The sequence below is a fragment of the Sturnus vulgaris genome, chromosome 12 (assembly GCF_052056855.1).
Source record: "Sturnus vulgaris isolate bStuVul1 chromosome 12, bStuVul1.hap1, whole genome shotgun sequence".
NCBI lineage: Eukaryota > Metazoa > Chordata > Aves > Passeriformes > Sturnidae > Sturnus > Sturnus vulgaris.
This window is the reverse complement of record NC_142254.1, coordinates 17,311,510-17,337,462: the sequence shown is the minus strand read 5'-3', so window position 1 is coordinate 17,337,462 and position 25,953 is coordinate 17,311,510. Positions and strand designations below refer to the sequence as shown.

Sequence of the window (25,953 nt, the reverse complement as noted above, 5' to 3'; positions counted from 1 at the left end):
GTGCAAGTCTCCTTGGTCCCAACCAAGCTGCCCTGTATCAATAAAACAATCCTAAAGCAACAAATGAAACTTCAGCAGACACCTATTGTCAGCCACAGCTGCTCCATCCTAACATCTGCTTTGTTTTGTGAACCCCAACAACACATTCCCATTGCAGGGTAAGTTCTCAAAATGCATCAGGGGGTACAAGTCCATATCCAGTAAAGGATGGGACTGTGGCCAGTTGAGGAAACACAGCTCTGAAATGGGGTCTCAGCTCAGCCTGCACGGTGCCACAGGCTGTCTGCACAAGGGTGTGATTTCCTGCAATACCACAGCCTCAGTCACACAATGAAACACCTCACTGCAGTTTGATTTTGGGAAAAGGTGGACACAAAAGGAAAAGCAGGAGCTATTCTACGCTGATTTGTACTTTAGAATAAAATGCATGTTCCAGACAAAGAGAAAAATCATGGTGAAATAATAACACAGAAGGGAGGAAAAGTTAACATTCTTCTCAGTGTCACATGATTTCTGGCAACTCTAAGGAGAGGCGTGCAGCTGAATTCGTTTTTTTAAAAAGTCTCCTTTGCGTGTAAAAGCTACCAAGCCACATCACACATGGACCTGAAAGGAACTACTGAAACTCAAACACACAAAGCCACTCATCCCACTGGGAGCCAGAACCCCTGGGACTTCTTTCACATGAGAAGCAGCAGGTCAGAGGTGATTCTTTGGCTTTGGTCTGTTCAAATACACGGCAGAGACAAGCCCTGGCCAGGCCAGTCGCCAGCTAAGCTCAGTCTCTACAATAACACATTGCTCATTCTGGCAAAGTAACTCTAGGCTAAAATTTAAAATACTTAGTTGTCGTCATTTGTTTCCTCATTTTACCATAGACATAAATCTGAGGGAATGCTATGAACACATTGTATTTAGCAAAAGGCAAAACTCAAGTTGCTAAAATAAGGGCAAAAACCATTTTCAGGGATCTCATACTCCACATTTTGGACAATGAATTCTTTATTTCTTTTCGTTCCATGTTAGAATCTGCAACAAAAATTCACTAAAACATCTGAAAAAAGACAGAACTTCTTACCTGTTTTTTCTAGTTTGATCAACAGAATAGATCTGCTTTCTCAGCCAGCTTGTAGAAGAGGGAGAAAAAAAATAAATCTAAGAATTATAAAGAATATACAGCCAATGAAATTTCAAAATCCATAGACAAAACTCAATAGAAATACTTAAGTCTTAAGATCCTTCTCTTTTAGCAAAGCAAAAACCTTACCAATGCAACATTCAAGGATCCATTTTTTTTAAACCACATATCTAAATATGTACTTTTCTAATGCATTTTAAAGTCACATAAACAACACAGGAAGGGGAAGGGTGGGCAGGACAGAAAAGAATGAGTAACCAGAAGCTGTAAAAAAGTAAGAGGATAAAGTGAGCCAAAACTTCAGCTAATCTGAACTGGAGTAACTCCAAAAAGTCAATGATTTCTGCTAGATTTCTCTTTGAGCTGCTGGCTCAAGTATCTGTTAGATGCATAAAACTTAAAAACTAGAGGGAAGGGAGAGGTGTTTAGAGAATTTAAAGGAAAACCCTCATTACAGTGCACCTCAGTTTTAGATGGACAGCAAAATACTTTTAGTTGCACCAATAGTAAATAAATAAATACACAATTGTTATCTAAGAAGATGAACACACTGCTAAGCTGATCTTCAGCCTCAACAAGAATCACCCTTGTTTGACAATACCAGTGTCAAAGCCACAATTTGGTCAGGGAGCAAGCAAGGACAGAGCATATCCTCACTAACACACAAACAAAAATGCCAGCAGTGATGAAAAGCAGTGGGGTATGGAGACATTGCTGAAACCTTGTCCACAGAACTGGCAATTTGAGCCTCAGCAGTTTCACACACAGCATCCCCTGAAGTACAAAGGTGCAGTTTCACCTTCATATGGCTGACTTTTGAATTTTCCAAGAAGCCAACACACAAACACCAGCTGCTCTTGTGATCTCATGAAGAGATTTTTTGGGTGCACAGAACAAGGTGCAAGTTCACATTAGTGTATGAAACAGGGGGTGACTCCAGAGCACCTATGCAGCAAAACAGACATTGAGAATTTCCATATGACGTTTCAGTGTCATACACTAACTGGAAAGTGTTGTTTACGTAATTGGCAAGCACCACTTGTTGCACCTTAAAAATTTCGTTCTGATTTCCCTCTTTCAATTCCCAGTCTCCCAAAGTGAAAATATGTCCATGTACCTCTCTGTGATCGCAGGTGTGGGAGCACTCATGACTTCTTGATACAAGATATTCAAGCCACACAACCATTTATCAGTATCATCCTTAGAGTCAGCTGAAAAAAATAATATCCTCTGATAAACATCAAAACAAAACCAACACAAAACCAATGCAAAACTTGTTTAGATAAACCCTAGTATACAAAGCTGGCGACTAACCTTCCTCTTTGATAAATCTCATTGCATAGCTTCATGTTGCTACTAATAAAACTTATTAAAAAAACAGCATAAATTTGAGGGTAGGTAAGCTCTGACAAAAAATATCTGCTTTTAGAAGACTGTTTATCAGAGTAGCAGTTTCAATATTTCAGCAAAAACATTATAAAACTACTACTGAGCTCCTGTGGTAACACAGTCAAAATTCATTTTCTTATCTTCTGTCTCCAAAGTGGCAAAAGCCCAGGACCCAGATCAGAGCAACTTGAAGGGCAGAGGCAAAAGAGCTCAGTACTGCTATAGCATAAAGCTGCTTCATTATATTCTCAGCAACCTGCAACAAAATTGCAATATACTGGCTTTTGACATAATCACTTTCTATTTATCTTAACCGTGCCTCTCAGCACAGCAGAAAGGGAGCAATGTACAAAACTGGTGTAGTGTATATACAACATTTTAATAGAAGTCAAAAAAATATCTAAAATTCCTTATGTGACCTAGCTAGAAGCCAGGTCCATCTTCCTCCCAACCCTTCAAATTAGTATATCACTGCTTTGTTTTGTTTAAAATCTAGTTTGCCACTCCATTTCCCAAGCCAGAAGACTCCTTCCCATAATTTATCATGACTGCATTTGGTAATTCTTCAACTCAAGAGAAGCAAGATGAGGAACTGTTTGCTGGCACAGCTTTCCTTAGGAAATGCCAGCTAAGTTTGAAAGAGCCTTGCATGATCTTTACAGCCCTTAGCTGGGCAAAGTCCATTTGCTTTAGCAGGCTGACTCTGAAATGGCATGAAGGCATTCTTCAATTAAACCAGCTCTGAAAAATTATTTTCACACAGGAGCTGAAATCTTGTATCAACCTTCAAAGCAAAACAGTTTCTCAAAAGGTGAAGATTACATTTTATTTAAACATACTTTCAAACAATGCTTTATCCCCCAAGGATGTAGCTAGAGCCCAGCCTCAGCTCCCCATGGAAATGCTTTTCAATTAGTTACAAATTCAGAAAGAACATCCACTACCACTGCCAAACCAATTCTTCTCCCAAGACAATTCTGCCCTTTATGATAGCTACCATTCCCTTCAAGGAACAATTCTTTTATATTGTTTTAAGAAACTACAACAAAGCCCTTCAGCAAGGAAAAGGATTTCCCCCTTAACTGAAAGTTTGATCATGTTGTTCTGCAGCTCAGCATTACAGCAACAGCTCATGGTACCAAGTGTTTCCAAAGTATTGGCAGAGGCCTGTTTTGAGAACTGCCATGGGGGAGGGAGTGGGGGGGCTGTCAGAGGAAACCAAGCTGAAGTCCCTGGCACAGCTGCACGTAAGCACAACCACTTACTCAAAATTCTCACAGACTTCAGTCACCAATATGGGTGAGCAAATGGGTAAGCATGTTCCTGTTCAGGACAGAGTACCACTCCAAATAAATTGTCTGTATAATTCTAAACCAATGACCCATTACAAACTTCTTAGAAAAGAAATCTCTTTGTAAATTCCACTAGTTAGAAATTGCATCCAGACTGTACTGTAAAAATTTTTACCTCTTTTCATTTCAAAATCTTTGGGTGTGAGACCCTGGATAATCCTGCCTGTAATAAAAATTGCTCCATTCTGTAGATACAGGGTACAAATTCCCTTCGTTTCACCCAGATCTCTTCATATTAAATTTATTACTTTCCAATTTTATTTATGGTTGCCTAGTACTTACTTAGAAGAGGTTTAGTATTAAAGTGACATGCACCCAAATAACCCAAACTAAAACTTCATTTTTTCAAATTAGTCTGCAATTGCTCATAGGTGATAGGAAAATTTCTGTGATACAGCTGCAGTGTAACCTTTTATGGCTATCATCTCCAAAATCATTTTGGCCAGACTAAAAGTGTTAGGACAATATTGTGGCCACACTGAATTGCTGTCTTTAAAGAGGGCAATGTTACCACTTCTCTTCAATGCTGACAACTTTACTGAAGTTATTTAACCAGCAAAAGTCTACCTTGCTAGAAAAAATCAGAAACAACACTTGCACAACTTGAAAATGAAACATTCTAAATGCAGCAGGTCACGGACAAGAAGGGCTGAGTAAAAGGTCTGGTTCCAGATTTTAAGCATCTGGTGCCCTCCTGAACTGCAGAAGTTAAAACCACAGTATTCTGTGCATTCCTGTTCCATCAGTGTGTTTGACTTGTTCAATTGGTAGCTTTAAAGAAGAAGATAAAAGTACCTGCTAAACTTAAGGTGTTGAGGACAAACTGGGTACCATAAAAAACAGTAAAGCAGTGTTCTTCTCTGTGCCTTGCTTTGCAACGTTCAAAGTCCTTTGAATTCTTTCCTGGGCGAATTTCTTTTATTTCCATCAGATCCACTGAAAGAAAACAACATTCAGTCAATAAACTACAGAGCCTGAAATGGGAGGATGGATAACTTGAAACATGCACATATAAAATAGCTATATATATATATACATATGTATACATATATATATATATATTATTTGTATTTGACAAAAATGTAAATTGTGCCTGCTTGCAATCCATAAATCCACAGATAAATAGTAAATAGTAGAAAAGACAATAGTAGAAAAGGATCAGAAGAAGAAAGTGAAATACTAAAAATATGACATGTTATCTATCACTGATTTTCCATGGACAAGATGCATACACATGGCCCTTTGGGTTACAGAAAATGTGATTTCACAAATGGCATTAATTCTAAACAAGTAATTTTCCAATTATCCTGACAACTGTTCAGAAACAAAAAAGAAAAGATACAATTCTATCTTACCCACCTAAACCACCCACATATATCTCACACAGCCAGCTAACCTTGCCAGCTAGTACAGTCACTGGTACTTTCAAGAAAAAATATTTGAAGTAGGAATATAAAGAGAAAATTGAGCTTAATAATTAAAATGTTTGTGAGTTTTCTCCTGGCCAGCTCCAGAGAGATCTATGTTATTTAACATAACCTGTTGTACTGCTTTCACCTTGCTGCTCTCCAGAGAACACAGGTATGCACTGGAGCACAGCAGAATGGGAACCCTGCACACACTCTCCCAAGTCAGCTCCCTTCTTTCAAACCCTTGATACAGGGCCTGCAGAACAGGAGTGAGACAGCACTGAAATAGAAATATGTGTGCTCTCAAGATAAGATACTTATTAGAAAACTGAGGAAGTGGTTTTGCTCTGCCTGTGGACCAGAGAAATAAACAGCTCTTTTCACTTCTGGACAGTCTTGACTTACGAGCTACAGGATGAAGAGTGAAGAAAACATTTCATGGCTGCTCTTGAAATGTGTTTGTCAGACCTAGCAAGATGCAAGGAAAACAGCTGAGGGTTTCTGTCCATGCATTGCAGAATGCCTCAATACAAAACCCTTGTTTTAAACGAGCACCTCATCAGTAACAGAAGACCATTACCAACACAATGGAACAGCAGCTCTGCTACCAGACAAGGGTGAGCTGAACAATGGTAGAGCTTCCACTGCTGCATTTCTATAATGCCAACAGGACAGACAAGAAAGGAAGTTCATCAACAAAATCCTGATAATGAAACACTAATTCATCTTGGAACTTCTTATTCTCTGCAAAGTATCCCAGGCCAAACTCCTACCAGACACTCCTTTCTCACAGTCATTAAACAACTTACACTGTGCAAATGAGATCCCAAAGGTTAACCTGAACTAATCATAGGATACAAGTATATTTCTTAAATTAATTTTTCCAAGCATCATTATTCTCAAGGTAGAGGTTTTAATGTCTCAGCCTCCTTCTTAAACCATGAAAACAACTCCTAAGATCTGCATATCTGATTGGTCAAAACCCCTAAATTTACATTGTGCCTAAACATGACCAGGAACCAAAAGCTCCTAGTGATGACACTGATCATTCAGAGTCTCACTTAGATCCCCAAAGATGTATCCAAATTACCATCTTAAAAAGTTGATCTTAAGCCATCAATTGACATTACTATCAGCAGAGAAGAACCAGAATGAAGAGACAGAAAGTATCCAAATGGCTGCAGTAAATGGCATGGGGCTGCACACCAGGCTGGCTCATTCCAACCATTGGCAAGTGCAACCCCAGTCACCTCTTCTGCTTTCCCTTCACCCAGCAAATCCCTGCTGGAAAACACAGTTTTAACTTCAAAGTGAATCATGCCTTTCCTTTCAGACTCCTTTATATCCACACACATGAACAACACAACAAAAGGCCCTCTAAAAGTACAAACTAGAAACAGTGATAAAAGAGATTTCACAACCTGCATTGCTGTTGTCATTTCCAGGGGCTCTTACCTCACACTGACCTCTGAAATAAGCACACAAACTTACTCAATGTCTCCCCTCAGTTACACACACTCACTACAGCCCTTCTCCTTGCATTGCAGCCTTCAGCTCCACCATCCCCTTCTCCTGCATGAGCCTCTGTGTATATACATAGTGGCACAAGGATTCTTCTATGCACAGAGATGTTACTGCTTCTCCAACTGGTTTTTCAGAAAGAGTTTCACTTTACCCTAATTGCTAAACATTCAGTAGATAGAGGAATGGTTCAGAAAGAGAACAAAATTGGGTGAAAGAGAGGAGAAATAAATATTAATATTTCTATTAAAATTTTTCAAAATTTAACATCCCTATTATTTTCAGGCAACATATTCTATACATCCAACAAAATATGGGCAAGATATTATGTTTCCTTAGAAAATAAATTATACAGGTACAAACCACAAATTTTATTAAACGTTCTTTAGATTTTTACAGAAATAAAGATCTAATACACATTATAAAGATATAATACACATTATTGAGAAAATGAATAGAAACTACCTGTATGTATTTTAACGACATTTCATAGTGTTGCTTAGGATTGTACTACTCTATACACTATTGAAAGAAAAGCCAATGTAGAGAATCAAGGGGAGAGAAGAGAAATATGAAAACCAAGCATTAATTCTGGTCTTGCAGTAAGCTCTGCAGCCTCCACAGGTATTCTGGAGTCACCTGGAAGCCCCCACGTGATGCCCAGTAACTCCAGAATGGCTGATTCCAAGCATATTGAGAAAGGAGCAGGCCAGGAAAAGCTGTAACATCTTTCAGACTCAGATCAGTAAATCAAATGTACCAACTTAGTTCTTACACAGTTACTGTGAACTTTTTACAGCACAATCTGTCACTGAACAATTAAAATGTCATTTCATACCTATGCCAGAACTGCAGGACCAGCACTTCAGACACTGTCTTTGTACAGCCTTGAAGTACTGGAGCTTTCCTCCTTCCCAATCCCACATGCAAAATACAGAGCCCATTCTGCCCTGGCTTCACAGCCTGATACACCCCAAAAAAGCACAGACCTGGACAGATGCACCTTGCAGAGTCAAATCAAATCCAATTCACCAACTCCTAAGGAAACGTGAATCAAAGTATGTCCTGTAGAAAAATTGACTCACATCCAGCAAGACAAGGAGAGCACTCCCCCAGCACAGCCAAACAGTTTATAGAAGTCTAGTGCCACTCTAAAACTGACAATTAGTTTACATTTCATCCATTCCTTCATGTGACTATTTCTCCAGGTTGAAAGGATCTCCTTAGCAGCCTCATCAGTCACGGATTGATTCTGACAACTCCCTCAAGTGGCTTTTAAAGGAGACCAGACTCCAAGGCACCTTCAATTACCATGTTGTCTCAGGCTCTGATCTGGATATGCATTCGAAGCAGTTCAGAGCCTGAAGCTGCCAAACTTCAGCTCCTGCTGCTGTGTGTTGTTTGGCAAATCAGTGAATTCAATGGATCATTACACTACTACATAGATATTTTCCTAATACTGCACAGATTAATTGCTCAGTGCCTTCCAGGGCACCTGACAGAGCTCTTTCCTGCCATGAACTTAACAATAAATTTTTGATCTCAACATCTCCACTGATCTCCATTCAAATAACCCAGCAGCAGTGATCATGTTCAGTCACACACTTGCAGGTACAAATTCCTGTTACATTTCCTTTAGTCACACTTGGAGGTAGACGGTAAAACAGAACCTGCATTTCACTACAGCAGGTGCTGTGCATGCTGAGGGGAAGACATGATACAAGATAACCAAAGGTAGAAAACTAACTCAAGACGAGAACTGCTAAAAAAACATTACATTGTTATATACAACACTGTGCTCCTCATTCCAGGAGAGAGCAGCACTGCTATTTAAAGAGAGAAGTTCTGGCTCTGTCGGCCACAATGGTCACCCACAAGCCACCTCTGGGTGGGAACCATCCAGCACCTGAACAGCAGGTGGGTGAGGGAACAGACCCTGCTGAAAACCAGCCAGTTCCACCAATAGAGCACCTTCTGTGAGCTGCAATGTCCATCTAAGTTCACTGGAAGAAGGCGAGTTTGCAAAAACACCTTTGGTCGAGTCAGGTAATGTTAGGCTGGAACATCAGGCTGATTGTATATAAATGCACCTTAGAGGCTGTCAACCCATCAAGGTACCCTTGATAGAAAAGTCTACATTAACGTGTAAAAATTTACCTGAATCTGGCATTATGGACTCCAGAGTTCTGTAAGATAACATTCCTGATCCAAAGCCCAGACTCCCGAGGAGTCTTTCAGTGTTTGTGGCCACAAATGGTGCTCAGATCAGAGCTCAGTCATGTACTTAATGAAGGAAAAGAAAAAGCCTACAGGGAGATTCAGAGGAGGCTTACAGAGTCAGAAATCATGCTGTGAGCATTATTTCAGCAAGTCTCAAGAAGGCTTAAGGGAAACTACTGGCAATGTTTTGAAGCAGAAAACAAAGGACTCTGATTACCCAAGCTGTGTGCACCAAGACATGAGGTGGCCATTCTCTCCATGAATATAATTCATTTTCATGTGTATGTATGTACAGCAACATTCCACACTCAGAACCAGATTCTTTTTCCAAAAATTTGCATTACAAAATATTCCAAAGTAGGTTTCATTTTAGAAAGGCAGAAACTGCCCACTGCAACAGAGGCTGTGTGCAAATGAGTGCCCAGTGAATGAAGAAAGCCTTTAGTGTCCTTTTGCAAATGTACTTCATGGTGGTTCGTGAGGACAACAGCTCTGCTCTCACTTTTGCAGAATTAAATATTAACTACCCAGGGTGTGTTTTAACAGCCTCTTTATTTCAGAGCAGCAATGAAACACAAATTGTATGTGACTCTAGAGGGAACAAGGCGAGGCTCCTCTCAGAGGACAAAGCCACAAGGAAGCAGAAATGTCCTGCAGAATGGCAGTCCAGATGTGGCAGGGAAAGTAATTCAGCTCGTATCAACACAGATGTTTACTGAGACATTCAGCAGCCCAAGGAAGTCATTACAGATAAGCCACAAAACTTCTGAAAACACACTTAAAAGGCTGAAACGTGAGAGACAGTGTGGTGCACCTTGAGAAAACACCCATGAGTACCTTTCCAAGGGGTCCCCTGGGGATTTAGCTGAGTGACTGACATAAGGTTTAGAGAAGTGCACCTTTTAAACCCACAGGGTTTTACGGAATCAGCTCACGCAGAGCTGGCATGAACAGTAACAACAAATTACTACTAAATACTAACTTCTCACTGGATTGCACACTATAGCACCATGTTACAGGGCTTCCCAGTTTGAGCTATGAATTCAAGGGGCTGTACCCCTGGCTGCTGTTTTCATATTAAAAATTAAAGGACACTTCCACAAAATGGCGTAAGAATTGGGTAAAATTTACATAAGTGCTCACAGAAGTTTACATTCTGCTCCATGCAACAAAACAAAGCAAAAATGTTGGCATATAAACCTGACTGTGGGAAAAGGATGGAGTACCTGCATCTCTACACCCACTTTGATCAACCAGTTTAGGGGTGCTGAGGTCTGTGCAGTTCATTCCATCCCTGTTTTGCTGGCTGGCCATGACAGGAAGTCTGGTCGTTGTAAGTTAGCATCAGACATTGCAGAACTGAGCTGCTAAAGGGAAGACATTATTTGAAAAGAGCTAGAGGCTACACATGTTCATTTTTTCATTTGACCACAGAAACCAAGCTTCATGTACTCGCCTGAAGACTTACACAAAGATCCCCTGGCTAACAACTGAAATACAGCAATTTCAAAATACACCAAAAAAAGGTGAATTTTAATGTTCCTTTGTGAAGCTACTCCATAAAGACCAAGAAGTGGATTCACTTTGCAATGATATATTGTTCTTTAACAGTATTCAGAATATAGAAAGCAAATGACAGAACAGAGACTCAGGGTCTTCAATCTAAGTTTATTTATTACTTTAAATCTGAAACAGTGAGGAAATTCAGACAAAACTTCTGCTAGCAGTAAAGAAAACAAAGGTCCCTACTAGAAATCAACAAGAACAAGTCCATATTTAAGCCAAATTAGGCACTCATTTCACACTCCTCACCAGAACATATAGATGCTCATAACTTCTCACAGAGAGGTATAGATCTGTAAATGTTTATACCATTTTCTCCAAAGGGAAAAAAAAAAGTTTTCCACCACAGAAGAAATCTACATTGATATTAACAATTCTACTAAATAAATGACTCAGCTATTTAACACACAGAAAAAAATCCAATGCCTGAGAATGTGAGCCACGTGCATGAATACTCTCTTAAGCGTTAATTTTTGAAGTTCCCCGATGTATCTGACAGCCAAAAGGATGCACAGCAACAAAACTTGCTCTCTTTGGCAGTCATTTTAGCAAAGATTTTAAAAGCAACATTTCAAAATTTAATTTCAAGGCAAAGATGCTGCTGGATAAAATTCACAAAACAAATCAACAAAGATGGAAAAACCATAAGCCTTGTTGGGTAGAACAGTGGCAGCACACAGAAGGTTACCATTAAATTAAACAGATCCCTGATTTCCCCTCACCCTGCCAGCTGAATGTGGCCTGGCCTGGTGCTATTATCTACACGACCCTATTACAGATGCACTCCTTCTATAATGAGCTTTCATCATTAAATATCCAGTTGCAACATTTGGCAGAAACTAATGATCCCTGCTTGGCAATATAACAAAGTCTGAAGGCACAGGACAATCTTATAGACTGAGAAAAAACAGAGCAGCTCCCACAGGTTCTAATTCTACTTTTATCATGAATTTACTAAGTCTGTTTTTAGTTTCCACACTCCCTTTACCTGTGAATCTTGAAAATTCAACTTCGTTTTATGTCTGGGTTTTTTAATCATGTTCTAGATGACAAATTCTGTAAAAGAGCCTCTTTTCAGCAGGGAAGAAAATCTCAAGTGAACTCAACATTTGATAATTCTTTTCTGTACGTTAAATGAAAAATCAGTAATGTTAAATGACTTTGAGATGGCCAATTTATTTTAAAAGTGGTCATTTTTTCCTACAAACTCTGGGAAAATATTATTACACATAAAACTAGGGCAGTGAGACAATGTGAAATGAGTTCACATTTATTCTAAAATAATATGTTATACATTGTCAAACACGGGTTTCTGTTGTAAATGAAAAAAAGATACAAGATAGTCCTATTGCATTAATAAAGGTCTGGGCTGCAGAAAACAGAAATGGCTGCTATTGTTGTACTGTGGTGTGTCACAAGCATCAAAAGCTTCAATTTAAGTATAACCTTTATTCCCCTGCTTCATAATTTTGCAATTACATCGACATGATGTCTACATCTCTGCCACTCCCCAATCCAGGTACTTCATCCTCTGAGAAATCTTTCAGAATAAATTAATACTACCATTTCTCTTCCCTTTTTTCTTTCAACCTTACCTACACCTGACCTCTCGCTCTGCATACAGAAAGAGCAGTTTCACAGCTGATATAATATATAACTTTTTCTAAATATGGCCCTCTGATGCTTTAAACCTATTTCTTCTTATGAGATTGTACAACTAAATTGTCACTAGATTTTTTGAATATGGAGCATTTTACAATAAATAAAGAACATGAAAAAAACAGCTGATCCTTCTTTTCCAAAAATTAAGACATTAAAATATGGTTTATATAATTTTACAAAAGCAGGTCACCTCTTCATGTGGAAAAAAAAAAACTCCTAGGTATTCAAAAACAGAGAAATCATCTTCTGTCCTCAAATAGAATCTTCCTTGAAATGAGCATGCTTGTATTACAGAAAATCACACACTTGCACATTCAAGGATGGCACCACAGATTTCTGAGAGTATAAATTCTCCTGGCTGTGAATCATCCCTTCACTCAAGGGATTCTTGGAAGAATATGCAGAACCTCACACATTTTCCAGTGACTAATCCAACTCTAGTCACCATGAGCTTTCCCTTAATAATTGTCCTGAAAGTACTTTGCATCTGAGAAAGAATGGAATATCCATACAGATCAGCTTCCTGGAGATTTACACCTCACCACCTGCTTGCTCTACAAGTTGAAATGGCATAACTTTGAGCCCTAATTTATTCATGTGCATATAAATGCTATACCACAATTTGGGAGGCCTTATCTGGGAGTTCTGGAAGGTCCTCTCAGACAGCAAAGCCCAGGTGTCAGCCACAGAGCCATGTGTCTCAGCAGAGTCCTGGCAAATCCTGCCCTCCCTTGGCCACCTTTTCCTTCCCCTCTGCCTGTCACTGCTGTCCAGTGTGCACAACCCCAGCCACAGTGTGATCCATCCAGACCCACACACCGTTGTAAAGGTTAAACACACAATAAAAACACACAGCAGAACCATAAGGAGGCAACACACACTGCAACAGGCCATGCTGGCAAGTCACAGCTTCACAGTTACCCACCCAGTATGCAGGGATTTGTTTCTGCAAGAAAAGGCCCATTGCAAATTAAATAGGCAAATCAAATCCCTCTGTACAAGGAAACCAAGCTTTTCTCCTCTCAAGCAAAAATAAGCTCATTCTCCCAAATGCCTGTCTGGGTAGACAGGTGAGACTAAGCTTGGAATTTAACTGCTTAATACTGGGCTGTGAAAACCACCTCAAACTTATGTCATGCACAGTCAGAAATAGAGTGCCTCTTGAGCTACTGTTGAAATAGCATATCCCTCTCTAAAGGACACAACCAACCTGTGTTCCTTCATTTAGGGGAAAATATAGAGGTTTCTCCCCAGCTCCTTTCTGTTAGAAATTCCTTTTGTATATGGCGACTCAAGTCTCTCAAAAGGTCAACATAAAATCTCCAGTACTTGGATACTGTGTGATCTGAACCACACAATGAAGACAGACATCGTTTACACCAGATTTCCTACCCTTTGTAAATCCTCACTTCTTACCACACCAAAGACCTGAATCTAGGAAGAGGTTTCTGAAGTTTCTCATCCAGAGAAACACATCTGCACTGTGCAGGAAATAGCCTTAATTTTAGCAACCCTTTCACTCTATTCTAAACAGATATGCTGGCAGGTTTTCAACACAAGGGGCCTTTTTCATAAGCAATGCAATTTAAAATACACAGTAGTGCCACTTTTGGGCCCATGGGGTCGTGTAAATATTTATATAAGTATAGCTAATCCTACATCTCTCCCTTGCCCTGGTCAATTTATTCCACAATAAGAGTAGCTGCCTTTTTGTTATTATGAGGCTTAACTTAAATCACTTCCAAAATATTATTAACCAAACTTGCAAAAAGGTCATTGTAATAAATATAACTCTGGCTTAGAGCCATTTGAGTGTTCTTCAAACATTTACAGTCCATCAGCAAGAAAATCAGCACTATGACATCCAAAATTCCCAACACTACACAGGGCAGATAGGGAGAGAAAAAAAACCAATCATTTTTTCTCGATCTCCAAAGGGAGAGTATTAAAATAAAGTATAAAAGTTGGACTCCATCTTTGCTATCTATTAGCAGCCAAAAACTTTGTGTCCCAAAGTTAAAGAACTCTCCTCACTATCTGATTTAGAAACACAAACCCATAGCAGATGCAATCATTGAGTTTTCTGCCTTCTGTAAAGAGCAGTTGCCAAACTTGAGTTAAAATAGCACACACGGAACAGGAAACCATGTTAACTTTCCCACTCGTCCTGAATATTAATTGTTTTTGGACTGACACACATGCAAATAGCAACCATTACAATCACATCATGAATATCAGGCTTTGTACAGCATAAGTGTATTCATATAATACTTGAGATGATAATTCTCTGCCCTCAACCACTTAAAAAAAAAAAAAATCAAGAAACAAAAATGTGGGTTTTTATTTGTCACAAAGTCAACAGAATCCACCAGCATATATTTGGGGTCATTCATATATACATCCATATTCAAGAGGCTGCTCTATTCTATTATCAAATCCATCATTTTTCCACTTCTCAAGCAAAAAGAAAGCCTGACCCTCAGTAAAAAGAAGTAACAGGAACATACAAATAACTAACTAAATAAAATACTTCCTTCCTCTTCAGCAAAAACACTGTCAGCAAGTTAAAACTGCAGTGACTTTCATTTCTAGTAGACCAGATACAGTTCATGGTGAGTTGGAACAACTGTTCATATCATAGTCCAGAACAATACCTGCAAAATACATCATGTTTGGGCAGATTTGTTGCTTTTTAAGACAATAATGCAATATTTTGCATATGTGTGCTTTAAACCAGGACATATTTTCAGACCTAAAGTTCCCATCGTTATACGTGCCACTGAAGTGTTGCTCAATTAAAAAAAAAACTGCTACAGTATTACAATTTTTGTGGAGGGGCAGACGGCATTTGGGTAAGTGACAGGCCTGGAGCAATATTCCCTGTTCAAGCAATGACTGCCTGTGGATCTGCAAGCCAAGGCATTACCCTGCTGGATCACCCAGGTTTAAGAGTAAAATCACAATATCCTTCAATATAATGCTTCTTTTAAAAGTGTTAAAATCTATGCACAGAACAAACTAATTAATTTATTACCACAAACACACACCACCCACAGAAAGCTTTGATAAAAGGTGATTATAAGACAAGACTGAAAAAGTTGACCCCAACATCTGGAATGCACATTCTGTTCAGCTTTAAATTTGTCCCCTCTGGGCAAATGGCTACAACAAGAGTTCAACACGTGGTCAAAGATTGGTTTGGCAGAGGACTCTGAGATCTCCTTCCATCACTGAGTGGTCATTTTCTGCTATGTTTTCATCTTATTGCTGTGTATATAAACCCTAGGCTTTATTTGCTAAACAATACTCAAGTACTGCTCTCATAACTGAATTTTACATGCCCTCCCTGCCCCTCAGGACTTCTTTTTTGGCACAGTACCAGCAATACACTTGTACTTGCATTCACATGCTTCATTGTAGGAAAGGATAATTACTCTCATTTGTCATGTAAGAAACTGGGGCAATGAAAAATTATGATCCACAGTACCTGTTAATTGTGTGTCCAGACCTGTTTGCTTTTCCCCAGAATACTGAATATGACCATATTTTCACCACCAATAATAAGAACATCCTCCCAGACAACGAGTCTTTATTTCCACTAAATCACATTTCCAGTTGCAGGTTCAGTTTCCACAAGGAATGAGACAGGAATCAATGGAAACAGTAGGAGAGATTTAATACTTTTAAGTCAGGACCATGAAGAGAAACTGCTCAGATAACCCAAAAATCATACAAATTCTTAGTGTTTGTCTTTGAAACCTTACAGACCAATGGGTTTTTAACATACCTTGTATTTATCAAAAAAAACCCCACCTTCTAAAAATCCACACTTCAACAGACCAGTAAATTATTTTGGCATTTCAGACAAACTATTCCATTCCTTTATTGAGGACAAACACTTCTTAGCAGCTGTGGAGTAAAATCATGCTCACAATTGGTTTTTTTAAAGTTATATGCAAGCACTGTAATTACATTACACCCCCCTGAGCTACACAAATCACAGAAAGCCCAGGCTGAGCATTTTCAGCATCAGTTGTGTTCATAAGAACTGAGGCTTAGTCCCACTTTATTCTTCTATTCGTTTTTGCAGCCTATCTAGCCTTACACTCCCCTTTTATTTCCTGACCTTGTTATAAATAGTGGGTTTAGTCAGTTCCAATATCAACTAAAGAGACAATACCAACTCAGGGCCTTGAAACCACCTCATATCTCACAGCTCCATCCTCCTAAGTCATTGGTACTTTCTAATAATGGTCCTAAATAATGGCTTCCATCCTGAGACAGCAAATTGCTCAAGAATATCAGAATGTGAATTCAGTTTCTTTGTATTTGAAGGTGTTTGGTTGGTTCTTTTTTTTTTTGGAGAGAAGTGGTAAAGAATAATTACTCACTTGAATTTATAAGACATCATGATGGAAAACAGTCTCAATTCAGATAACACAAACAGCATCATATTCAAAGATGAAAACTTTGAGAACAAGGCTAAGGATAAAAGCAAATTAATCATAGTAGTAGTGTTAGATACCTAAATCATGAGCTGCAGAAGATTTTTCGTCTACAACAATTCAAAATATTCTCAGCAAATTACCAAACTCTTTCAGCCAAAATCTTCATAATGCTAACAAAAGGCTTGTTAAATTTATATTTGACAAGTACATCAATTTATTAGTAACTCCAAGTTCAGGTACACATTGCAAATACTCACAGAAACCTTCAATCTTGTCAGCTGTCTTGCTCCATGCTACCTGCCTGGTTTCCATTATGACTTGAATAGTCCTCCTTTCAGGGCTGCTCTTCTTTAGACTGAATATTGTCATAACAGTCCCCAGTTCCAAGGTCCTTTTGATCTGGCTTTTCTCATACTCAGGCAGCACTCCATAGTCGATATTCTTTCTGGGCATTTTCTCTTTTTAATCAAACTTTTATTGTCTTCAGTGTCCTGAAGAGAAAAAATATACGGAAGAAAAGGGATCAAATTCAGTATTTAAAAGAGCATTTTCATTTCTTTGAAGATCACATTTATGTAGTTAGATACCTAACAAAAACTCCTGCCCATGCAAATCCAAGATAGGTACATGGCCAACATTAACCCTTGCTGGTTTATCCTGAAAGGAGGTACAAACACCATTCACAGAGGGCAGTCCCAGCAACATCAGCTTGTGTAAACTCCTGCACTGTGTTAGAATTTAAACCTGGATGAGACCTACATGAGAATGTAAAGCAGGCAACTGTCCTTTTGAGAACTGCAATGAAGGAAAAACGTAAATAATACAAACACTTAAGTGCTGGCAACATCTAAACATCAGTTTTTGCACTTCTAAAACTTCATGGCTCTGTTTCTCCTACACAGGCTGCCTTTTCTTACCCACATGTTGGGTGGCAGATATTTGTGTGTATACACTTGGGATGCATCTTGGCACAAAACAGCCAAAAGAGAGATTTGTACAGAGCACATCTCACAAATATTAGCAAGTTTCTGTGCTCTCTGGTCTCCCACATCACTGCATCAAACAGCTAATTAGGAGCCTGATTACTCCTCAGTGAGATTATTTACAAACGGGATGGTCTACAACCTGCTCTTTCACCCATGAACGAGTATCACTGTCACACAAGTCGCAGGGGTTGCTGCCACAAAGCTCCCAGCCATCCCCCTTAAGCCCATCCCTGAACAGGACAGGTTTAAAGACGCCCTGTGCATGCAGCCACCAGCCACGGCGTCTCCTCTGCTTCTCTTCCTCTCTCCTCAGACCACTGCTCTCCATCACAAGCACTTTCAGTTTCCGTGTTCATGGCTAACTCGACCGTGGCACTTCTCGCTTCCCCTTGGTAACTTCTGCCAGCCCTCGCCCCCTCACCCCGTGTCACTGTCTCCTGACTGCTCTTTGCTGCTCCCTCTCATGAACAGCCCTAGCCCGCCTTTTATCACCGCCTCACCAGCCGCTTTAGGAGCTGCCTCCCACTTTGGAGCTGTCCGGTGCAATCTTTCCAATCCCTTTTTGAATTCTACCACTTCAATAAACACCTTTTTTTTTTTTTTTTTCTGAAAGTTAACAGAGAAGCCACAAGAGTCCCTTCTTACCTCTGCACTGCCAACCGTGAGCTTGAAGTGCTCTACAGTAAGAACCTCTCCATGGCTTGCAAAACATTATACACTATTTAGTGTTTTACATTGGCTTGTTAAAGTAATTTAAAAATGGAGTATTCTTTCCTTATAGTACTGAAAAAATTTAAGTACTCCAATCCTGCAACTGGAAGTGAAAAACTTTTAAGTATTGTAAGCACCAGCAAATTTATTATTTTCTTTTAGCCATAATGTAACTGATGCTTTTAGACTACCTGAAGATAATCAGAGAATCATTTAAATTATGACAGGCCTGAATCTAAAAAGACAGCCATGGTCATCTTGCTACAATGATTTGTTAAAACAAGAAATGAAAGGAGGAAAAATAAAAAATTAAATTAAAATCTTTGAACAGTGTCTGTTTTCTGACCAAAAAACCAGAAACCCTGTCTTCTCACTTTGTTTTTTTATGATTCTTAGTGAAAAGAGCAAATATGCTGTGACCTGAGGCAAGGTTTAAGCATTTATGCAACACTACACTGAATGATAAAAACCGGAATTTTTAAATGAGTATAGTTTTTCAAGAGATTATTAAAAAATATACATCAGCTCTGCCTTTTACAGTACAAGGTATAACTGTTAAGTGAAATATGATTTAGAAAACCAAGAAAATAAGTTTCTAAATGCAGCAGGTTTTTTGAGAGATAACTCTCTTAATACAAAGGAACTGCCTCTCAGAGGTGGCTTCTTAAACAGTTTCTGTTGAATATAATATACTGAACTTCCCCTTTTAAAGCAGCTCTTTCTCCTGAAACCAGAGAAAACAGTGGATTTGATCTAACTTAACTCCTAAGTCATAAACCAAGGTTTTGACTTAAGGTGGAAAGAATAATGCACTATTTGATCAACCTAACTGACCACTCCTAGACCGTTTAGGCTACCTGCTCCAGTTTAAGAGTAACATCACACAGAGCTGCCTAATTGTAAAAGAACTAAGAGAAGCCCTTGGCATTAGACCTTGATACATCAGGAGCTGTCTCACACTCACCCACAGGTGCCCCTCAGCCTTCCTTACACCTATCACTGCACAACTACTTGAATTAACAATCTTTCTACCCGTTCATGCAGCAGAATTCTGTGATGACTTTAATCAGCCCATTACCTGGATGCCTCTAACCCAGCAGAGTGTGAACTACAAGATGCTGGGTGTAATAGAAGCATCACTGCTCCTCTGCTGAAAAGTTCACTTAAGCCTAAGTTGGAAAGATGCAGCGTCACTTACAGGACTCAGTAAGTGAGTTAATAATCACCAAAACATGCCACAAGCTCTAGCTTAGACACAGACATGACTCTTTCCCTTTGACTGTAGGAATTACAGGAGCTAAATTTTTAAGGTGTCCTGAACCAAATGCAAAACTGAGATCACTTGTTACTGTTTGTATAAGACCTGTTCGGTTAGGCTTTAATTGAAAAGCCTGACTGAAAAGTCTAAAAGACATACTGCAAGTAACCAAACGAGCATGGACCAAAAAAAAATAAAAAACAGAGTTTACTACTTAGTTGTACTTCATTTACTTCAGACTTTAACAAACAAACCCTTCTTAGCGGAAGATCAGTGTACAGCTCGTAACTCTTTTTGTGATAACAGAGAGAGGAAAAACGAGGAAAGGCAAGCTATAAATGTACCAGCTAGCAAATAATATCTCGGATAACCACTGATAAATCCATAGTCTGTTATAATTTCACGCATATGGCACAGCAGGTGCTTTCCAGACACAGAAAGTTAACCAAGAAGTGCAGTCCAAGATTGTCAATTTCTAAATGTGTCCATGTGCTCTGCGCATTGCAAAAGGTTTGTTGCATCCGTGCCCTGAGCTCTGCTTTAGGACATCACCTCGGCAGATGGATACACACCAGCGCATTACCACAGCACTAATAATTAATAACAATCGACGGACGGCCCTTGCGATGCAGCCGCTGCCCGCGGAGCCCTGGGGCCCGGCGGGCGAGCAGGGGAGCGGAACCGGCTGCAGATGGTGCCCACCTGCCCCGGGCAGGCCGGGCCTCACTCCGGGCAGGGCCGCGCACGGCGGGGCTGCTGTCAGGCACTGCCACACTGCCAAGGTTTCCTTCCTTCCTTCTTCTCCCTCAAGCTGCGCTGCGCCGGGGCCCAAACAGACACAAGGTGCGGGGTGGCAGGGCCACCTCAGGGAGCCCCCAGACTCCCCTGTCTCCTCCAGCCCAAGTGTCCCCCTGGCACGGCTATCCCTCACCCTCCGCTGCACCCTGGCCCTCTCCTCGACGCCGGGCATCCCCCGCCTGCCTTCACAGAGCCTCCCTCACACCAGACTCGCCGCCCCGCCCCAGCCGCAGCCCCGCGGCACCTGCTGCTGCTGCTGCGGCCGGGCCGCCCTCACCTGCACGGCGGCGGCGGCGGCGGCGGGGGTTCCGTGCGGCCGCGGGGCAGAGCCGGCGCTGCCGCTGCTCCCGCGGCGCCTCTCGGGGCTCGGCTTCTGCCGTCACCGGGAAGGGGCGGTGCCACCTGACCCCGCCGCCAGCCCGGGACACCGGCCCTGCCCTCCCGCGCCCGCTCAGCGCCGCACCGGGGCCGGGACTCCTCGGGGTTCCTCGCCCCGTCCCTCTGCCCGCCCCGGGGCTGCTGTGGAGGCGAGCTCCCGGCTGGCGCTGGCCCCGCAGGGCCCCGTGCCCGCAGCCCCGGCTGTCCCGCCGCTCGGAGCTGATGTTCTGCTCCAGTCTGATGATCTGGTTGAGCCTGAGGAAAAGGCTGTGCACCTTCACTGTCGCTGGAGTTATTGCCTTGTCGAGTTAAAACTGACTCCCAAGTGATCCGCTACAAGTGTGTCGCACGGCAGTTTAGGATTTGGCAATGCTAAAAGTGTTTCCCAGATTGGGATTCAGTGGAATAGTGGTAGGACGACGTCCTGCTTGCAGGTCAAGCCCTGATACAGCCATTCAAGTTGATGTATCGGTCTTGCCCCAGACTAATTTGATAAATCTGCGGGAAATTCCTATACCCATAGGCAGGTGTCCAAGGTCATCAAGGGAACAAGTCATGCCAGTTCAGCAGACACCAAAACAAATGCCCAGAAACCAAAGCTAGGGATGCCACAGCATTTGCAGGGAAGACCTTGGCCATTTCTGCAAGGGCTGTGCCATGTTACAATGGCAAGTCCTGTAATCCAAATGCTGATTCCCAAAAACTGACGTTGAGTTTCATGGAGATAATTCTTCCTCTCCCCTCCTTCCAATACTGGTGGCTGACACAAGGGAGTGAAAAGCACAGGTCTTCTAACAGACTAATCTACTCTATTGAGAGGAAAAATAGTTTTCCATAATTTCAGTCAGCATTATAAATGGTTGAGTGGTAGTCAGACATTAATTGATACTTTCACCCTATACGTGCAGAAACTACTGAAACAAAATGATACCTGCGATGGGGTTCTGCACTAAATGCCACCAAAAATACTCCCTAGCTACATAGAATGAAAAGAAAATGTCAATTGTGTCCAGCTCTTCTGTAGGAGCAATTTGGGAAACTCTTCCCAAAAGCAAACCAACAAGCCTTTATCATGGTCAAAAGTACCAAAGGGTTTCAAGTAAGTATGACTTATGAGAAAAGAACTGAAGAACACATTCAAAATATAACACCACAAAAGGAAGAAAAGCCTGAAACCCAGTACCTGGGAAAGGTGTGGTTCATTTTAAATGCAAAACAAAAATATGATCACTGCAATCTTATCACTGTTTGCTATTTTGTGAAGACTTTTCACATTTTTCCAGATGTCTAACCTGGGAAAAGTTTCTCTCTTTATAACATGTGACTCAGTTACAAATTCACAGAACAACATCTAAAAGGAGCCATGGTAGTAAATGAATGAGAATAGCAGAATATTTATTAATCACACTATGCTGTCTCTGTCATACATTATTTTTAGCTCTCCATCTTTAAAGTCTTCAATGTTTCATGTTGAAGCAGCCTTTGGAATTATGTGAACAGTGGCAAAATCAAGAGCCAAGCAGCCAATTTCCCCAGCTGCAGAAGCTAATACCCAAACATCCATTCACACCACAGAGAGCTGAAGGGTGCAGGTGATCCTGGGCATTTCACAAGCAGGAAATGGCAATATTCACTTAATGTCAGCTGTCAGGTCCAGGAGTCATCTGGGTGAGTTGAGAGTGAATCCAAGTTCCAGCAAATACCAGCCCAGCAGCCCCTCCTGGTTCTGCTTCGCTTGGCCAGGTACCAACAGTCTCCTCACCAGTCATATGGCACAGCTTCAGCACAGGAACCACCCTTGAACGACCCAGAAGCCACACAGGCACAGAGCTGCTCATCTTTATGGTATTTAGAGCTGTGCTGCAATAGATAAAATACTGCTGCAAAGAAAAACTTTGGTCTGGACATATTTGTGGTTGTGCCTCGCTGGTGTTTTGGAAGGACAAATAAAACCTACCCATTTCCAACATTTCTTGCATGACCTTAGATTTACCTGATAAAATGCTCTTAAAGCTGATGGGTCATTATATAGCCAGAGAAAATAAGTATGTTGGAGAGTCATAGCTGCAGTGGGGATCATAACACTGAATCCTGTAAATTGCTGGATGTAACAAAATCTCAGATGGAGTAAGCAATCTTTAAAACCAAACCAATAAAAAAGTAACTCTTAGAAATGCCAGCTGTTACTCAGCACATTGACTAGACCCGAAATAAGAGTACACAGACTTCCTCACAATCCCAACAGATTGGAGTTATTATCAGAATCAGCAGCTCTGCTGTCCAACAACCAAACCTCAAAAGTGAGAATTTCCAGGCAGACAACATAATTTCCTGTAAAGATTGTGGATCTCATAGTCAGAGATAACTATCACATGACATCTCCAGTCCTATTTTGTAGAAAAAGCAAGTCTGTAGATATATGCTGAGGAGAGGTGTGGGAAAATTAGTTCTCTGAATTGAAGAATCTGCCCCAGAAAAGCCCGTATGTTTAAAAAGAAGGTTAACCACTAGAAAAAAAATCTTCCTTCCTTTATTCTTTTTTTTCTTTTCAGTTTAACTTCCTTCTTATAATTTTAAAAGACCCCTTGAATTTTAAAATATCACAATTCATACTATAAGATCTGAAAAGTGAGTTTTTCAGCTAGGAGTATAGTTTTACATTTTGGTCACAAATCCCTCAGAAAGGGAATTTACAGTGTTCATGCTGACACTTTCTTAATAATAGCATTGAAAAGTTCAACCCTGTCTTATATTTGGTAACAAAGTGTTGATTGCTTCCCCTGAAGAATAAAGCAAGGCATGAAAGAAGGACAGGACTGGCTATGCAGCCTCATGGATATAATAAATAATGGTCACAAAACTGGTGCCACTTCCTCACAGGAGCTACAAAGAAAAAACAACTTTTGTGTAGAAGACAGAATTTGAAGCTTTACCCCATCAGTTGTAAGAAATGTTAAAGAGTGATTAGGCAGCAGGAGCAAATATTTTAGAGACTTTCAGAGACATTTTCTAGCCAAAGGATTTTTTAAAAACCACAGTATCTGCACTCCTTAGCAGGATGTATGTTAGATCAGCTAGATTTTCTGGTAAGAGCTGCAAAACTTATAATCAGATGTTTCGTAAAGAAAACTTAATTTTCAAGGTTTGTCTTTATGAACTTTTCATCTGCAGAGCTCAAACTGGTTTTAAACCTGTCATGAGAACTTGCATGCTTAGAGCTGAGGCAGCAACAACTGCTGCAGTCTGGAGGGAAGAGAGGAAGGATGTCCCTCCCAGTGACTGCTGTCACTGCAGAGCAGTCCTGTGCCACCACAGCTCCTCACGGCAGTAGCTTCAGCTACTTTGGGCAGCCTTGATCAGGTGCCAGTGATCATCTGCAGTGGCTCAAAGGGCCTTTGTAGCACGAAGCTGATCTTTGAGAATAATGTCCAGCTGTGGCAGCACAATTGAAGTAATGAATTTGACAGGAGATCCCTCTTCAACACCATCACAGAGTGTGGCAGATCCAACACCCCCAGCACATCTTCTCAGCCTAACAGAGCTCAGGCCCCTTGAAGAGGATCTCTTGTAGAAAGTGTTCTAGTGTGTACTTGGCTCCATTTTTATCAGAGTTGCATTTTAATCTTGTTAAATTATTGTCACTTAATCATAATATTTAAAGTAAATATTGACTTAAAGTAAACTACTAAGGTCACTAACAGAAAAGCTGACATGGAGGAAGGGAGGTTATACTTGTAAGTGGCTGGCCTGTTGCCTGCTGAGATGTTTGTCTGAGCCCTCAAATGTTGAGCTACTCCTCAGTTCAGTCACCCTGTCTCTTGTTATTTGCAAGATTTGCATTTAAAAAATTTTCTGAGGAGTTACTGCCCACTGGCCTCATACACAACATACAGTGCTGTCCTTAAAATTTCTGTAACAATTTGCATTTGTAGATGTCAAAACATTTTTAAAAAATATTGGAAATCCTTATATCACATTTTCAAGGGCGTCAGGCCCAGAGGGTGAGGAGGTTTGCCAAAGATCTCACAGCAGTTACACCCCTTGAGTAGAACATTGCTTCCAGGTTTTATCCTAATGTCCTGAGGAATGGCATTTCCTCATAGCAAAGCTCACTGTGCCAGAAGAAACCTTTTCATTTACCAGAATTATATTTTCAGTAGTTTTAGTCAAGTGAAAACTCTGCTGTGTGGTTTGGGATGCTCAATAAAAACCTTTTAAAAATGCATGTGAAAATATTTGAAGTAAGTGTCAAAATGCATTTTTTAGACACGCAGTAACAAATTATTTACTTAGCATCTTGAGCCAGCTTTGACCACAGAAAACACCTGCATGTTTAAAGGGCCTGCAATCCCACCTTCAGATGAAGAGTTAAATATTACAATCACTACATCCACAGTGATAAAATGCCAGTGATAAAATGCTCATTACCTCTACTATCAACAGTGAGTTGATACCAATTTTACAAAGCCTCAGCAGAAAAGGAAAACTGCAGAAACTCTGCAGGGAACCAGAGAAAATTTTCTCCTGAGCTTTTTAAGCCAATTACATAAAAATCTGTTACAAAAATAATGTAATTTTGAGTGGGAAGGACTGGGAAAAAAACCCAGCATTTGACAATAGTTTCAAATGAAGTGAGTTGAAACTCAGCAAGAAACAGTCCAGCTCTCCCCCCTAGGTAACTTTCAGCCTTTCATTTCTTTCCCACTACAGAGTAGCACCACGGGTGAGTTGAGGAAAGGCTCTGTCACCATGTGCCTTAGCCTGGACAGGTTTGGGACAGGGATCTTCAGGCAGGCTGGGCACAACGAGCAGGGCTGAGCTCAGCCTTCAACCTCTGCTCTGAGCTGTCCCAGGGAGCCCCAGGGGGACTCACAGTGTGAGAACAACACACACCAAGGCTTCTCTCCATGCTCATTTTCCTTTTTCCTCACATTCTGCTGAGCTCTTCTTAACATTGATTTTGCTGCTGCCGGTGGAAGCTTTTCTGGGATCATAAAGCAGAGATAGTCCAGGTCTTTCTCTACTTTCTACATGGCTGATTGCAGGGATTTATTATTGTGCAAGGCCTTCCCTCAAGGCACACAGGAAGGGAGGAGAAGTTTCTCGCATCTGTGCTCACT

At 40.7% G+C, this 25,953-nt stretch overlaps 1 protein-coding gene across 4 annotated transcripts in view; it reads right to left on the bottom strand.

The window, feature by feature from the left end:
• PLCG2 (phospholipase C gamma 2) overlaps positions 1-25,953 on the bottom strand; it is a 79,840-nt gene that overhangs the window by 35,061 nt on the left and 18,826 nt on the right. For 3 of the 4 annotated variants that reach the window (XM_088172073.1, XM_088172071.1, XM_088172075.1), the window contains 4 exons: positions 16,960-17,193; positions 4,675-4,815; positions 2,256-2,349; positions 1,079-1,126 (listed from right to left, as the gene is read on the bottom strand). In XM_088172073.1, the coding sequence (XP_088028199.1) occupies positions 1,079-1,126; positions 2,256-2,349; positions 4,675-4,815; positions 16,960-17,155 (479 nt within the window). In that variant the 5' untranslated portion in view covers positions 17,156-17,193. Of the gene's footprint in view, positions 1-1,078; positions 1,127-2,255; positions 2,350-4,674; positions 4,816-16,959; positions 17,194-20,732; positions 20,831-25,953 lie in introns of those variants that run through there. The other variant, XM_088172074.1, reaches the window with a different exon arrangement.